The sequence below is a fragment of the Telmatherina bonti genome, assembly GCF_933228915.1.
Source record: "Telmatherina bonti genome assembly, chromosome: 7".
Taxonomy (NCBI): domain Eukaryota; kingdom Metazoa; phylum Chordata; class Actinopteri; order Atheriniformes; family Telmatherinidae; genus Telmatherina; species Telmatherina bonti.
In genome coordinates, this window is record NC_136625.1 from 26,812,816 (window position 1) to 26,829,489 (window position 16,674).

At 44.2% G+C, this 16,674-nt stretch overlaps 1 protein-coding gene across 1 annotated transcript in view; it reads right to left on the reverse strand.

Moving 5' to 3' along the window:
• Positions 1-6,859: 6,859 nt before the first annotated feature.
• Positions 6,860-16,674, reverse strand: part of chd7 (chromodomain helicase DNA binding protein 7) — a gene marked incomplete at its 5' end in the record, with an annotated part of 56,561 nt that continues 46,746 nt past the window's right edge. The window contains 15 exons of the mRNA XM_079243338.1: positions 6,860-7,920; positions 8,082-8,262; positions 8,344-8,448; positions 8,562-8,702; positions 8,855-9,070; positions 9,168-9,401; positions 9,529-9,699; positions 9,906-10,160; positions 10,502-10,668; positions 10,898-11,914; positions 12,029-12,237; positions 12,403-12,820; positions 12,986-13,101; positions 13,344-13,473; positions 15,134-15,237. Coding sequence (XP_079099464.1) covers positions 6,911-7,920; positions 8,082-8,262; positions 8,344-8,448; positions 8,562-8,702; positions 8,855-9,070; positions 9,168-9,401; positions 9,529-9,699; positions 9,906-10,160; positions 10,502-10,668; positions 10,898-11,914; positions 12,029-12,237; positions 12,403-12,820; positions 12,986-13,101; positions 13,344-13,473; positions 15,134-15,237 — 4,474 coding nt within the window. The 3' untranslated portion in view covers positions 6,860-6,910. The remainder of the gene's footprint in view (positions 7,921-8,081; positions 8,263-8,343; positions 8,449-8,561; positions 8,703-8,854; positions 9,071-9,167; positions 9,402-9,528; positions 9,700-9,905; positions 10,161-10,501; positions 10,669-10,897; positions 11,915-12,028; positions 12,238-12,402; positions 12,821-12,985; positions 13,102-13,343; positions 13,474-15,133; positions 15,238-16,674) is intronic.

Genomic DNA, 16,674 nt, shown 5'->3' on the forward strand with positions numbered 1-16,674 from the left:
CAGAGCATGTGGATCTTTATCTATAGTGTTCTAACCCTCCTCTTGAACACGACAACCTTTAAAATGTTGAATCCTTAAAGATCATGTTTGATTCATGGGCATTCTGATGAGGGAAACCAGAGGATTTCTGTGATTTCCAATTAAAATGATGATTTTTTGATTCATCAGATCACAGGATAGCTCTCCACTTTGCCTTGCTGAAAGAAGGTGAAATTATGTTTTTGTTTTTGCATGGTTGAATTTTAACTTCCATGTAGTGATGTGTTCACTGACAATGGTTGAAAGGAGCGTTAATCTCCAGACAGATTTATGTTTGTGAAATCACTACTGGGTCTGAAGATCATGGCCACTCTCTATTACTTTTCAGATTTGCAGCGAAAAAAAAACTATTTTTACCTTTAAAAGACTTTTTCACGTTAGTTCTGATGCCCTGGCTACTCCTAATTAAAAGTAACGCCACTGTTGTTGTTTCCAAGTATGAGATGTTTTAGTTTAGTGTCAAAGATGGTGGACTACCCTTCCTGATTTAATATCTGGATTATTATCAGTTGCACAAGCTGCTGAAAATAATGAATGCCTTTTTTTTTTAAATATATCCTCTACACAACATAGTGAGGAAACAATAAAGTGTGTTCAGTAAAAGACATCTTCAAGTCCAATGCAAGACCGAAAGGTACAGGAGATAATTCCTGCCAGCAGTCTTCACTCTTTGGAAATTATTACATACATATGTAATAATTATTCTTTTTTTTTTTTTTTTTTAATTACTACAACATTGTTCTCAGGGAATTAAAGAGTTTTTTTTTAAAAATTTAATTTAATCATAATCATTATAATAAAACAAACAACAAGGAAGCATTTTCACTAATTTGTGCAAATTAATAAATTGCCAGAGCACAATATGGTATGTCAGGGAGGAGTGATGTGGACACAAACCCAGGGCATTACTCTGTTTACTTAATCAATGTGAAAGAAAGAATTGCATCGTGGTATCAAATTACTTTTGAAGCAAAGTGCGCAGCAGTGTGTATCTCAGTAAACCAAGAAAAATCTTCCCAGGTTTTGGTGAATTCCTGGGAAAAGAAGTGAGGGTAGATGACAGGGCTGCATGCCGCGTTGGTGGGTCAGTCCATGCACGTGTGTGTGTGTGTGTGTGTGTGTGTGTGTGTGTGTGTGTGTGTGTGTGTGTGAGTAGCATGGGGCGGCTGGTAGATTTCACGTCCCACTTCCTTCTGCAAGCGATTAGGCCAGACGTCTGTCATACACACACAAGCTTCACCTCTCTACCATCTGCAAGAGTAAACACACCCTTACTAGCACACACACTTCTGTTTGATATAAAGACGTTCTGTAGACTTTTATTCAGTCCAGACGGCTTCTAAAAGCAACAACATAAAAGGGACAAATCAGCATAATTATTTAGTGAACCATCAGTCTAAAAACTGTGAATATGCTGCAGAATTATTGCATCAGCGAACGTTCAGGCTCTGTAGTTTCTGCTAAGTGACATCAATATTCAGACTGATTGACAATTCTCTCTTCTCAACTTTCAGTCACCATAAAAACAGGAGATCGGTGTTGGGACTTTGTAAAAGGTAGGTCGTAGGTGTGTTGGATCTATGAACCAGCTTTAGAGAGGTCCATTTCTCATTTACGAAGCAGTTTTCATCTGTATACCAGATGGTTTCAGGTTATCCTGAAGAATTCAGAGGTCGTCTCTTTTCTTATTTTTACCATCAACTTTGTGTGATGCATCAGTTCCAGTGGCAGCAAAACAGCAATGAAGCATGAAGCTACCGCCACCGTGCTTCAAACGGCACCATGTTTCATCTTTACTCCCCTAAACATACCTGGTTATTGTGGCCAGACAACCTGATTTAGTCTCCTCCATCTTTCCTCCAGGGGACTTCTTTTCTGTTCAGGTGGTCAGCAGATATTGAAGCGTTTTCTTACTTGGGTAAAAGCCTCTAAATTCTTTATGATGGATAGACTGCAGGCTGTCCATGATCATGATCATCAGAACCAGTTTCCTCTCAGGAGAGTCATGCGGCAGAGGTGGCAAAGCGGTTTCACCATCCAATAATCCAGAATCATTTAGTTAATAATCTGGCAGGGTGTTTTGATTTTTAAACCTTTGTAATGTTTATTTATTTTGTTTGTGAAAATCCTCATTAAAATAAAGTGTCAGTGCCAGATTCTTGATTTTTTTTTTTTTTTTTTTAACCACAGCAATTGAACAGGATTTGCTCCAAGTTCAGGGGACCTGGAATATGGTTTGATAGTTGTTTGTGATTTATACAAAGGACCTATTACATAACATAACATACTTCCCTTTCATTGCTTTCATTCCAACACAGGAGTTCAGTTTAAAGCTGGAAGTTTGTTAGTCCAAGAAAAGAACAGCTCAAACTCACACATATTGTCCATTTACTGACACAAAAACAGACACAGTGAAGCTTGTCAGTTTGTGAGTTGTTAGCAGCTCCTGTGGGAGAGAGGACATTTCTGATGGCTGGCTGGAGCAGTCTGCATGCACATGTGCACGCATTCATGCACACACACACACACCATGAAAATCCACCAGTTTCCAGTTATCTTATATTACCTTCACATGATTTGTGACGTCTTTTTATCTCCTTGTTTTACTGTTATTCAAACTAATACATTCTGATATTCTGTCAGCTCTGGCTTAGTGTAAACACAACACATCGCCAAGGAATGTAGGAGTGACTAATAGGTTTTGTTGATTTAGTTTATAAGAAAAAAACAAAAACAAAGGTATGTCATCGTCTTAATTTTTACAGTAACATAGAAAGGCTTTGGTAAGGGACAGGACTAAAGGTATAACAGTGACTAACATGGTGCGCTGTTCTGCAGAGGGGAAAACCAGCTGAAAGACAAACATCAGTGCAGTAATGCATTTAGGCCCTTTTGGGTCTCAGCTGAAGAATCCCGTATGAAACACAACAGACTGCTAGGAGTCTGTCATACTGGATTAAAAGGCCACATGATCCTTTTGGGTTTCAATTTCCTCCAGTGTGATATACAGCTACCTCAGCCGTAATAGTTCTGCATTGTTACTAAATTAAAGCTGACACCGTAGGAAGTTATGCTCCCACAAATATGCACCCAGTTTCCTGAAACTCCACACATTTTTATGTTTATCTGCATCATCTTAAAACACTTGCAACCTCCTCACACTTTTGGGTCATCAGAGGTCATTTGGATCATACTCCAGCAATAAACAGATTAAGGTTAAAAATAATGCAGACAAATCTGCACCTCAGCCCTCTGCTGTGTACAACAAAATGAACTGCATGTCACAAGCTGATACAGTGAAGCATGAATGCAGCAACATTCTGGGTAGAGGGTTTCCATGAGCAAGGTCAAGGTCAAATGTATGTATTAGCACATGGTAAAAGCAGGTAGACCAAAATGCTTTACAGTGCAGCGAGACTGAAATGATGTGGAATGGATCCAAAAGTAGAAAATCTACTCCATGGTGTGTCAGTTGCAAATAACTACTGTTCAGTCAGACAACTTGCAGAGCTTTACGGGGCATTGTAGTGTGGTGGTCAGGCTCATATTGCATCACTATTTGCAAATAACTTTCTCTCTTTACCAGTGCCTACAAGAGAGGAAAGAGTGAAGCTTAAATAGACCTAGATCGGACTGATTGATACCGATCCAGTCTGGGCATGAATGAATATTTGAGACAGATCACATGGGATGAAGCGGCTGAACTAGCTCGCATGTATTATAGGTTTGCTGAAGAGTTGTTCATGCACGCGATTTTTTGTTTTGTCTTATAGGTGCTCCTGATGATTCTCTACTTTGCCTTCTTACAGAGGCTGTGAGACAGGGGTGGGCAACTCCGGTCCCCAAAACTCACAGCCTTGCAAATGTTAAGGAGACACCCAACACACATCCGAATTAGTTAGCAGAGCTCGAAATCAAACTCTGCACGTCTGCTAATTACCCAGCAGTCTGGTTTATTGCACCAGGGAAACTCCTAACATCTGTAGGCCTACGAGGACCGGCGTCGCCCAGCCCTGCCATAAGAGGTTTCCTGAAGTGATTTTACAGCTGTGAAAGTTGTTTTGGTTGCACAGTAGTTGCAGTTTTCTTTTGTATCCATCCTTTATCCCCTTCTCTTCACTCTCTGCCAGCCTCTTATCTCTGCTCCTCCCCTTCTTCCTCCTATCATGTTAAACACGACTCGATACATCAAGGGGAAGCTCACATCTACAGAGCTTAATTTCCTTTATTTCCATTAAGGAAAAAAAAGCTTGCTCCTTAGTGCTGCACCCAGATTAAACTTTCTGCTTGACTGAACCAAAGCTTGTAGACAAAGTAAAGTGACTTCAGAACAAATCTGACTGTCCTTAAAAGGCCGAGACAACAGACACTCTAAACCCCACAGACCATCTGTGGAGAGGTGTGAACGTGGCTATTCAGACACTTCAAATCTTATCTATTGGAGCTCAAGCGGACCAGTCAGGAAGAACTCAATGTGTAGAAATCCAGGTGGAAGTTTGTACAAAGTTTTTACTGCCATGTTATAATTTGAATCTGCAAAAACTATTAAAAACCAGTTTATTTCTGTATGACAGGAAGTTTGTCAGTTCTCAGAGATGGATACACTGATGAATGACAGCAGTAATGTAAACACCATATCTGTGTGGTACAAATGACGAGAAACACTGAGCATTGGTTTCCTAGGCGAATATCATGATTCACTTTTATTAAAAGCATCATAGCTACAAGTCATCATACATGATGTCTCAAAAAAACAAAAAACAAAAACAAAAAAAAGAAAAAACAAAAAGACACACACCAAAAGAAAAAAAAAACATTTACATGGTATGTCTGTAAACTTCAAGGCTAGATAAGAATTTTGAGGTAATGCTCTTCAGCTTGCTGGCTAAAAGTAACAAAAAGTCCTCTTTTTTTCAAGAAAAGTAGCTAAGTAATAAAGGTACCTGATTATTTTTACTCTTTAACACCAGTGCATCAACAGGAACAGAGTGAGACAAAAAAATCGATTGCAGTTCTTACGTCATCATTTACAGTTTTAGTTTATCTATTCAAACGACACTTGTGGTTACTCATATTGTGTGTGTGTGTGTTTTGTTGGGAAAGTGATGCTGGAACATTCAAAAGCTGCCTTGGTTATTGCTGTCTCAGCATTAAGAGAGGAGAATGAGGATCTTTGAAGGGGAACGCCAGAACTGTTCTCTCCCCCCCTGACTCGCTTCTCTCCCTGCATTTGCTGGGTTGGCTGTGATAGCAAACGTTAAGACCTGGCCACAGCGTGTGTGTGTGTGTGTTTGAATGTAATGTCAAATATTTGAACCACTTGCAGCACTTGATTTTTCTCAGACACTTGAACTGGCCTTTGGGGGATCAAATCAAGCGCCACTTGCGCTTTTCAAGTATTTAAAACAAACTTAACTCAGCGACCAGAGTTGAACTTCATGTACAAACTTGTGAATTTCCAACTCTGTCGAAAAAATGTGTCTCAGTCCTGTTTGGCCAGGCCTGGTGTCAGTGTGTGTGACTAGAGCAACAGTCTTTAAAACAGAAGGTCACTAGGGAGCAGCACTTGGTCTAGAACTACCGGGATGTAAATGAAGTAAAAGAAAATTTAATGTGGCAGCAACAGGGGGAGAGGAAAATATACATAAAAAACAAAAGCATGGGGCCCCCTTTACAGAATAAACCTGAAACATCACATCCCTGTGCAGACCGCCGCTCCAAATTCATTCACAGACGACTCTGAACGGCCGGTTTCGGCAGCATGAGGTGGACCAATCAGAAGACACGACTGGCGGCAGACCCAGCCTGCCCGTCACCTCATTCAGCAAGAAACCCAAGCCGACTTGAAGAGAGATGGAATTCAAATGTGGCAGTGGAAAGACTTGAGACGGGTATTCAGTGTGGGACTGGGTTTAACAGTATTGTTTCAGCGTGCACACACACACACACACACACACATACATACACTCATAAAGGAAAACAGTTATGGAGACAACAGTCACAGAGAAGGGTTTAGTGTGTGTGTGTAGTGGTAGACACCTGAATGTGTGTGTGTGTGTGTATGTTTGTGTGTGTGTGTGTGTGTGTAGGTGCGGCTTCACAATCAAGTATGCATTTGGATGTGTGTGAGAGAGACTGAGCTTTACGCCAGCCTGGTTCGTCTTCCTCATCAGAAGTCTGGTCTGATATGTGAGAACTAACAACAAAACTGCTCTGAAACAGAGCAGAAGGACTCCATTACCCACAATTCCTTTTGCAGCAGCTTTGTCAGACAGACAGCTGGGTTAGCTGTAATGCTGTTTCTTTTTGAGAACTGATGTTAGGAAAAGCCCAGACGAAGGGCGTTTCTTCCTGTTTTGATGAAATGCTGCCAACAACCAACAACAACAAAACAGTCCAGACAAAGTGAAAGGCAAAAATAAAAAAAATTAAAAAAAAAGGACATGAGCTGAAAGCAGCAATAATAATAATAATAATAATAATAATAATAATAGTACTATTGGAAATTTGGGAAGTCTTATTTGAAGGATTGTGGAAAAGGAAAGTGTGTGAGCAGTTCACAGCGCACACAAGCCAACCAGAGAAAGAAACAGTCTTTGAAGAAGAGCCGGGCTGTGAGCGAGCGGCTGAGGAGTTTCCCTGACTAAACTATTGATCAGAGAGATTTAACTTAATACAAACACACCTCGTCCTCTCTGACGCATAGTAAATACACATGGCAAAACAAAGACTGAAAGGAACACAAAAAAAATCAACAAAAGCATGAAGAAAAGAAAACAGAGTTCATAATTGTTTGGATATTTCTGCTAGAGGTGTGTAAACGTGGTGAGGGGAGGAAATGTTCAAGGCCAGTCAGTTTTTTCCTGTTACTTCAGTCACTTTTGCCTCTCGGCGGAGACGCTGCTGCCTCCTCCTCTCCTCCAATCCTTCCTTCCTCCGCACACTCTTCCTCACCTGCTGTTTCACCCTCTTCTCCTCCCTCTTTCTCCTCTGCCAAGTCACTTTCTGCTCCTCCTGCTTCACACTCTTCATCCTCCTCTTCCTCTTCTGCAGGTTTTGCCCTCCCTTTCTTGTCCTCCTGCTCGTTTCTGGGAGGGTTTGAGGTCATGCCGCTGCCCCCCAGTGCTCCGGCCATGGCGCTCTGCAGCTCGGCCAGGGTGGAGGCTGTGGGGAAGCCGGGCAGGCTGAGTCCTCCGAGGCCCGGGGGCAGGAACATGGAGGGGTAGAGGAGGCCAGGGGCCATGGTGGAGAGGAGGAAGGGGTTGAAAGCCAGGGAATTGGCAGACATGCCAGCAGCGGCCAGCAGGGCCGCTGCATCTCCATTAATGGACACCGCTGTAGAATCAGCAGCTTGGATCTTAGGAGCCGCGGTGACGTCATGTGATTTCTCCATTTTTTCTGAACCGCCTTCACCCTCCGTCTTCTTTGTCTTCTTTACTCCCTCATCATTTCCCTCTGCCTCCTCATCCTCCTCTTGCCCCTTGTCACCATTTCCTTCGTTTTTCTCCTCCCCATCCCTCTTCCTCTTTGTCTCCTCTCCATCTTCTCCCTCCATTGTTCCATTGGTGTTCCCTGCTGCCGCGGCGGCGACGTTGGATGCAGAGGTGGCAGCAGCAGCGGCCGTCGCCAGGTTACTGCCAAATAACCCCCCGAGGCTGAACATGTTGGGGAGGGCGGTGGCCATATTCGGCAACCCTCCCATACCTGGCAGCATGAGAGGCAGCATGGAAGCGGCGGCGGCATTGGCTGCAGTCTGTTTGGGGTCGGCGGGAGGCGGGAAGGCCATCAGACCAGCGGCCAGCTGAAGAGACTGGAGGCTCTGGAGAGAAGACAAGTCCATCCCTCCAAACAGACTGTTCAGAAGCAGAGGGTTGATTCCTCCTGCAGACACAGTTAAAAAGAGCTCAATATCCTCTGTATATAAACACAGATGTAACAACAAAGAGACTCCACCTCCTACTCGACTGTAACAGCAACCATCTTCCTATGAAATGAAAATTACTGGTGTGTGTTTAACTGATTGGTTAAGCAGTGGTTTGTACCTGCAGATGTAGCAGCGGTGGCCAATGATGCCTGTGCTGCCTGAGCGGCGGCTGCTGCCTGTGCAGCGGCGGCTGCTTTGGCAATCTCAGATTTGGGCCGTCGCCCTCGACGACGCACACCCTCCTCTCTCACCACAGGGCCTGTCAGAAGGCGGTCAAACATGGCTTCTGGGAGGAAACCCTGTTGAAGGTGGACTTTTGGTTAAAAAGTTTGCACCAGACATTTAAGATGAACCAGAATAAGTTGTCTTTTGTTACCAACCGATTGTTTGACGATGTCTGTCCAATCAGGAGCGATAGAGAACTCTGGGTTCTCCAGTAACCACCTGGGAAGCTCCTTCATTGGTGGAGCCATGGCTCCACCCATCTAAAGGACACGAGGATGACATGAATTTCTCTTGAAGGACAAATAAAACTGCTAAAACAGGTCGTGTCGACAAGCCACTTGCGCAGCAGGTGTTTGGGAACGGCTGTTTTTACCTTGCGCCCATTTCGTCTGTTGACCACAGGAACTCTCTCATCCCCCGTCAGGGTGTTGATGTCAATCTTGTTGGGGTTTCGGCAGCGGTGGCGTTTCTGCTTGGGCTTAGAGAACTGAGATAGCAGCAAATCCTCATTCTTCTGTAGTGAGAAGACAAAACAAAGGGAGATGAGGGAAAATGTAAGTTTATTGACCCGCAAGAGGGAAAACAGCAAAATATTACAAAAAGAAAATCTTGCTTTAGCTCCAGAAAAATGAAAAACAAGGAAGATTAAGATGAAAGGGGTTTTACTGGTGTAAATCCAGCCATGTCCATGCTGTATGTTGGGTGCTGCCTCAGCCACTCTCCTAGATCTTTGTTGGAAACTGCCGCATCTTCCTCATCCAGGCTGCCTGAGGCCAGAGATCTGGCGCTGGGACTCTGCTCGGGCACAGTAATGGCTCTATGTGGACGGGCAGCTTCCTGAGCCCCATCCACACCTGCAGCCTTTGCCCCATCAGCATCATCCTAAATGTGTCATACAGGAAAAGAGGAGGTTAATGTAGACCAGCACACAACTGAGAATCACATCTGTCTGTGTAAGCTTAGTGTTTATGCTGCATACCCCTCCTGCTCTCTTGTTGCCCATAAACAGGAGCTCCAGGCCCTCCACATTTTTCCTGCGGCCCCGCCTCCTTCTTATGATGGGGAGGTCAGCCTCTAAAAAACCATTGGCTCTGTGCCCTGAGGGAGGAGCTATTTGCAGCAACTCCATTTGGGCCTTGAGGGAGGGGTTTGTCACCATGCCACTGGGGAAGCCAGCCAATGAGGGAGAGGCCTTGTGGTGGTGGTGCATTCCCTGTTGATGAGAAAAATACGTTTCAGGAAATCAGCATAAACTTTGATGACAAAGTTTTACATTGAATCTCTGGAACTGCTAGCTTGTAACGAGTCAAATCAAGGACTGAGCAGGTTGCTGTGAATACCTTGGTGAGGTCTATAGCCTGGTTCTGAGTCTCAGCAGCAGCGTGACTTTCCCTCAGCTGAGCCACCATTTCCATTAGGTTACGTCTCTTGGCTGCCCTCTCCGCCTCAATCTCTATCTTTCTCCTCCTCCTCCTCCTCTGTCGAGGCAGCGTCAGACTCAGAGCATCATCCTGTAACACAAGGTCATTTGCTCATTTTTCCAGCCAAAAGCAGTGACTTACCGAGGATCCTGAGTGGTAAGAACTGATGAGGCATTGAAAATAAACACAACGCCATTCAGCTAAACAGCTTTCCTTTCAGTAACTTAAATATCTGCAAGGCTGTAATCAATGTCTTTTTATGGATTATAAGGGGGATTAACCATGTGTGCACTTACATGAACCTGGGGTGACAGCGTTTTATCCTCACTCCCACTGTATGGTGTATGGATGCCAGCCATCGTCAGCTCAGCCAGGCTCCGCCTCTGCAACGGGCTTTCAGTCACCATGGCTACAGCCGCCGTGCTTGCTGTGGAGCCATGACCTGGCAAGAGATTGCTGGGGAAGTCAAAGACGTGGCGTCTGTTGACAGGCCACTTGCCCTTTAAGACCGCCTCACAGATATTATCCATCCTGTTGATCATCACTCGATCCTGAGCGACAAAAGAACAAAGAGGTGATGATTATTATGCAAGTTTATTCAACGAAAGAAAATCTACCCTGAGTCAAACGTTTCTTTTTAAAAAAAAATTGAGCTTTTTACTTTAGTTATCACAATGCAACACAATGTGCACTTATTTTTTGGGAGAAAGCAAACAATCTAACTCCTCATTGGCTCAAGCAGAACTACTTTCATGACAGGGATGGAGTCGACTGGAACAGCCAATGGGCCACACATTTGTCTTCCCTGCACACACATGCATCTCAATAAAACATCGGCAAATTCGGCCAACATGTGGAAAAATAAAGCAAAATCATCACCCTAGAGTCTCACCTTAGGCCAGAATGAGAAGCCATAAGTACGGTCCTGCAAGGCCTGCAGTGCAGATGTTTCTTGTAGGTCATCAGGGCAGAACCCATCTCTAGTCTCATCCCGAACGGACGTGCTCAGAGAAGCGATACTCTCCTCATCAAAGTTCTTCTGCTCTGAAGCAGCACTCGCTTCATGTAGAGAAAGAAAAATCAGGTTCCAACCCTTCGTTTAGACAGTGCTCCCAAGTTATTATCAAAGGATCAAAACTGGTTTTATTCTCCTTCACTGGAACTAATTCTTAGTAAAACACTGACGGGCCCGGAGGGCGAAGCTCAGACTGAGAACTAGGCCTGTGACTGAGTGTGGGGTTCAGCCATAATGGATTTGAACAAAAAACTGGATAACAAAGGCAATTACCTTCAGCTTGAGAGGATTTCTCAGATTTGTCATCTTCATCCATCCGCTCCTCTTCTTCCTCCTCGGGGCTCTTCTCGGTGTCAGCAGACTTTGGAGATCTAAGAGACTCTGGGTTCTCCTTCTCTTCCCCATCTTCCTCCTCTGCAGTCTTGTGGCGCTGCAGTTCTTGAGGGGAGGAGTCTGGTTGTTCTGGGTGCTCGGTGCTTGCGTCCTTCTGGTTGCTGAGATCGTCTTCAGGACTCAGGCTGTTTTTCTCCATCGAGCTTTTGTCTTGGCCATTTGTTGGTTTCAAAGTTGTGTCTTCATCGCCTTTCTGCTCCTCTTTCAGCGCTTCCAGCTCATCTTTTTCTACCTTTGGTTGGGCCTCTTCTGTCTTGACCTCTTTAGCAGGTGATGCAACGGTCTCATCCTTCCCTTCTTTGACATCTCCCTGATTTTCCTTTTGCACATCAAGGCTTTCAGTCTTAGTACATGGAATGTTACTGGCATCTGCTTCCTCCGTTTCCATTTTTACCTCCATCTCTGCTTTCCCTTCCTCTACCTTTATGTCCTTCCCTTCTGCTTCCTCCTCTTTAGCTGCATTAACAGCAAGTTTGGCAGCAGCTTCAGCACTTGCAAGCTCTGCAGGAGTGAGAAGTGCAACAGAGGTGGTCTCTGCAGTTCCCATCCCAGCTTTAGTGAGCTCTCCCTGGGCCCCCATGCCAACACCAGTCCCTCGCTGACTGGTAAAGCGCTGGTGTGCCTCCAGAAAGGCCAAGGTTGGGTCATTGAGGATGTGATAGTCTGTGCGGCTCACGCCATGCTTAGAGGCCCCCAAAAGGAGGTCCCTGTCATGACGTCCACACTCCCACCACTCTGGGAGGTCTGGGGAGGGTTGGCAGAGCTTGAGGCGTTCAGAGAGCAGCGGATGAGGAAGGACCTGCTCTCTGATGCGGCGAAGCAGCTCGATGCGGTAGAGGGTGCGAGATGCTCGTTCCTCTGTGATGGGATCGATGATCAAGGTTGGATCTGGGAGTTCTGGGAAGAGAAAACACAGCATCCTCCTTAGCAAGCCAAGATGAACAAAGGTTGTTTACTTCACAATTCCTACCATAAGTTTCTAGCAAGCAGCAAAATAAAGCTCCTTTTTACCCGTTTCAGTCTTGACCTGCATCCTGCAGACTCGTTTACACATGGCAATAAATGAATAGTAATATTTCTCCAAACTCTCGTCCGTTTTCTTGTCCAGCCGAGCAAAAGCTCTGAACTGTGTCCAGTCAAACTTCTGACGTTGGATGTCAAAGACAACTCCAAAGGTTGACACAACACGATAGAAATCTGCCTCCTCGCGACGCGTCCATCTGAGAAAAACGTAAGAGAGAAGGTTCAAACACCATAAAGTAGCATGTTATTAGATTATTATTCTTATGTAATTTTGAAGAATGTTTAGGATGTTGTATTATTGTAGCATCGCAATGTGGGACTGAAAAACCCAACATTTATGTTGATCTTTAATATAAAACTACCTTTGTCTTCTCTCCTTGTAATACATGGCTCCATCAGACAGGGGGCTGCCGGTCAGCACTGGTGAAGCCTCTGGCATGAACTGACTACTTTTGGCAAAGTAAGTGTTTCCTTTTGCCAGATAAGGGCTTCCTTCTGCCATAAACACCCCCGAGCCATCTTGGATGAAGGTTGCTCCTCCTCCTGTTTCAGGAACCATGGCAATCGAAGGCAGGAACTCCCTGCGTCGTCGCCTGCGACCATCAGGTCGGTTGAGTGCCTCCTGGCGGAGCTGCTCTCTTCGGTTGGAGCGCTGGTAAGCTGTGATGAGGCGACGCAGACGAGCCGTCAGTGCCGAGGCTGCAGGCCAATACAGTCGCTCATTGGAGCCAGAAGCTCCGCCCACAGCTGGTGCGCACTGACCGTTTTCACCAGAATTTACTACAAAGAGAAGATATGTAATTGTTTTAATGCCATCACTTGTTTTACAGATTAATAACAGTGACTTTTTTGGGCCAATAATGGATTGTTGTTCTTATTACTTTAAAAAAAATCCTTTTTTATGCTTTATCCTATAAAAGCAAACTCCATAAAACCCATTCTTACCTTCAGTCTCACCCTCAACTGTGTCATCTTTGTCATCCAGGGGAGAATTAGTGAAGTCATCCAGGTCATCTTTGAAGGGCATACGGAGTGGTTTATACTCTGGATCCTCATCCTCCCTACGGAGAGTAATAGGCATAATCAGGAAAAGTGACTTCTGAAAAGAATGTTAATTGAAGTAATTTTTTATGTTGACTAGATTTTAGGGACAAAGACAAAGTTTTGTGTTGATAAAGGTGAAAAGCAAAAGGCACTGGACAACGCTTCATAACAGGAATAATCCACAATGATGATAGTAAAGTATTTTGGAAGGATGGTCCAGCAAAGAGCTGCTTTTTGGTCATGATGCCTGCTCTCTTACCCCTCAACACCATCTGCCATCATGTCAGAGCCCCTCTGCTCAGCGGCAATCGCTTTGGCGTCTGGCATGCCCACTCGCTCCAAGAAACACAGGGTGGGGTCGGCACGCATGGAGTTGTACTTCTCGTAGCCTGGAGAGAAAGATAAAGAGATTAGGAATACGGGCGCCTGGAGGTGTAAGAGGCTACAAACTCGGTTTCAGCTGCTTATTTGCTTCTGAGTGATAAAAGGTTATTTTTAACACACATGCAGCTAAAAAAAAAAAAAAATACTAGAAAGCAGCGGGAAATAAGTTATGCTTTCTAGTTTGATTTTAGACAGACAGACGCAGTCGAAACATTTGCACACACACACAAAGCATTCACATTAAATGAAGGAACAGATAAAAACAGCAGCAGAAGGGCAGACCCCAGGAGCAAGCTGCTGACAAGACAGCCAGTGTGTGTGTTTCCGTGTACACTCATCTCGGCTCTGCAGATGCGTGTACTGAGTGTGTGCTGATCCAAGTGAGCCTGCAGGTGCTTATTTGTGTTGAGGGGAAAAAAAAAAAAAAACCAACAAAAAAAAAGAGCGCAAGACAGGAAGAAGAGAAAAGAGTGTGTGTTGTGAAGTCTGAAAGTGAGCTACTGGGTGTGAGAAACTGTGCGTGTTTGTCCGTTAGGAGCATTCAGGCAGAACAGATTAGAATGTGCAGATCCTACTGAGACACATCATGAAGGGGGGGCAGAAACAGGAGGAAAGAGAAAAACAAGGAGGAACGGGGGTGGTGGGGGGCAAAGATGGAGGAAGAAAGATGAGAGGTAGAGGGAACATGAGGCAGGTGAGGAAGAGGAGGGACAGTATAACCACACCACATAGTCTTTAACCTTTCATTCATCCCTCCCTCTTTCTTTCTCTCCATCACATTTCAATTAGAAAAGACGTAAAGCATTGTTCCTAACCGTCACTCCATCTCACACACATGGCTCTGCGCCCGCAGCCAAACGTTAATCATCGGGGCCTTTATAGGCCATCACTCTCCTGGATGTGTGTAGCATTGTTTTGTGTGCCCGTGTGTGTTTCCACACACAGTCAGTATGTGTGTTAGTCCCCCTGAAGGGCCTCCCTGGTGAATAAGGATTATGATTAACTACGGGTGAGCCCTTTTGTATTGCACTGTGTGCACTTCTGTGTGTATGTGTCCTAATTGAATCATAGAAGGTGGCAATGATGGAAAAATTATGACAATTATGCCAAATTAATATGAATGAAGGTCTCCATCCAAAGCAAACTCACTTGAAACAGCTTGATCGCTTTAACTGTGGGACTGACATTAAGGAGCAAAGGTGGGCCACTGATAGACTGGAGGTCGTTTCAGTGATGATCCCAATAACCAGCTCCAGAATTAAAAGAGAGTGAAGACCGTGAGGTTAGTTTTGTTTATGGCATAAACACCTGTAACACCTTGTGTGTGTGTGTGTGTGTGTGTACACACTCAGCCAGTGCTGAAAACAGCCATCAATCACACTCCCAACTGCACACTAAGCCTGCCAGCTGCATATCGCCATTACCATAGCAACACCAATCAACTGGTGGCAGCAGAAGCGGGTGGTATGTGTGTGCATGCGCTCACCCAGTGTGTAACCACTTGTGTGATGCTTACCCTGCTGGAAACCACTGAAGTGTCTGTGTGAAGGTGCTGACATTATCGGAGTGTGTAGTTGTGTGTATGTTGGGTGTGTTATGGCTGCCATGCAAGAAGGTGAGGATCTGTGTGAACAGAGCCCGAGTGAGCTGGTGTGTGTCGGTTACCGTGTTTGAAGACGCCGATGAGCAGGGACTTGTCAGCCTCGCTGTCCCACCAGTCAGCTGGGACCTCAGCATGGAACGGCTGAGGAATCCAGATATCCAACACACTGCGGCAGAGACAAACATCACTGATTTTCAAATCGAACTCTGTTGTGTGTCGTTTGCTTCAGTCAGTCGTCAGCATCACATTTCCATTCTGAACAGGAAAGTAAGCAGCAGAAGTCCGGTTGTGATTCATTTGTGTTGGAATCAGAAAATAACAACTGAAGGAAACATATTTGTACTTTCAGCTTCTGAAAGGCAAAGATTTACTTTAAAATAAGAGGAAAAACTATTATAAAATAAGGGGCAATGACGGTCTTTTACTGGCAATGACAGGTTTTACTGAAGAACAGTAAAACCTTTGTGTTTTTAAACACTTTTTAACAAACAATCGTTGGAGCTTGTGAAATTGTCAACTTATTCCAGCCTGAAGGGCGACTGGTTTCTCAGCTACAGGAACCCAACTTGTGCCAGATCATCTGCAAGGTCGAAAAGGATAAAACAGTTGTTTTCATTTTGGGTTCACTAGATTTCACTGAAGCACGAGTCTCTTATTTACTCCAGTTTATAGATGGGAAATGTCAAGTTTTGCAATGTTTTAAAATTCCTCTCTGTCGTGCTGAAAAGGACACCTGGAAAAGATTTACAGGTTGTTTCAGGTATCAAAGCAATATTTCTCATTCAATAGGGTGACATTTTCTGATGAATTTAACTGTAGGTCGATGGTTTTACTCCGTTAACGCAGCTTACTGTTATCAAGAAACTGATAAATAAATTTCCAGCAGCAGCGCAGCCGCCAGATGATCAAGTCGAATGTCTGCATGTATGAACTTGTGACAATTAAAAAGGTTTGACCTCACTACTGTTCAGCATTAATGTGTTTGTTTCATTCTCAGTTTAGAGCATCAAAATTTACTTTTTTTCTCCAAAGTATTTAGTTGAAAAAAAGTATTCTATCAATCTTCAAGTTAAAAAATTTGTTTATTTACACAAGCTGAAATTGTGCTGATATGTATAAATATCAAAATATATAACTGTATAAATGCTTTATGGATTTCCAGCTATATGACCCTCAATTCTACAGATTTTTGCTAAAATGAAACAAAATATGACGCCCTCACCACAGAACCTAAACTCAGACTATGACCTTGCAGACGCTCCTCTAATCCAGCTTTATGACGACAAAAACCAACCAAAGACATACCTGGTTTGTTAAATTGTGCAAATGAACCCCAAATAGTTACATTATGAAACTGCTCTATTTATTTAGTTGTGGCTCCAAAACAAACAAAAATCCTCCATTATGGAAAGAGAATGGTGTTTCCAGCTAGTTATTGGAGAAAGGGTAAGATGCACAATGGGAGCAGAAAGACAGAGGGTGACAGGAGGAGAGGAGAAACCAGGGAAACAGTCCCTTATCTCTGCAAACAGCAGCATGCCTGGCCTTGGCAACACACACACACACACACACACACACACACGTGTGCACGCCAAGACTGGCA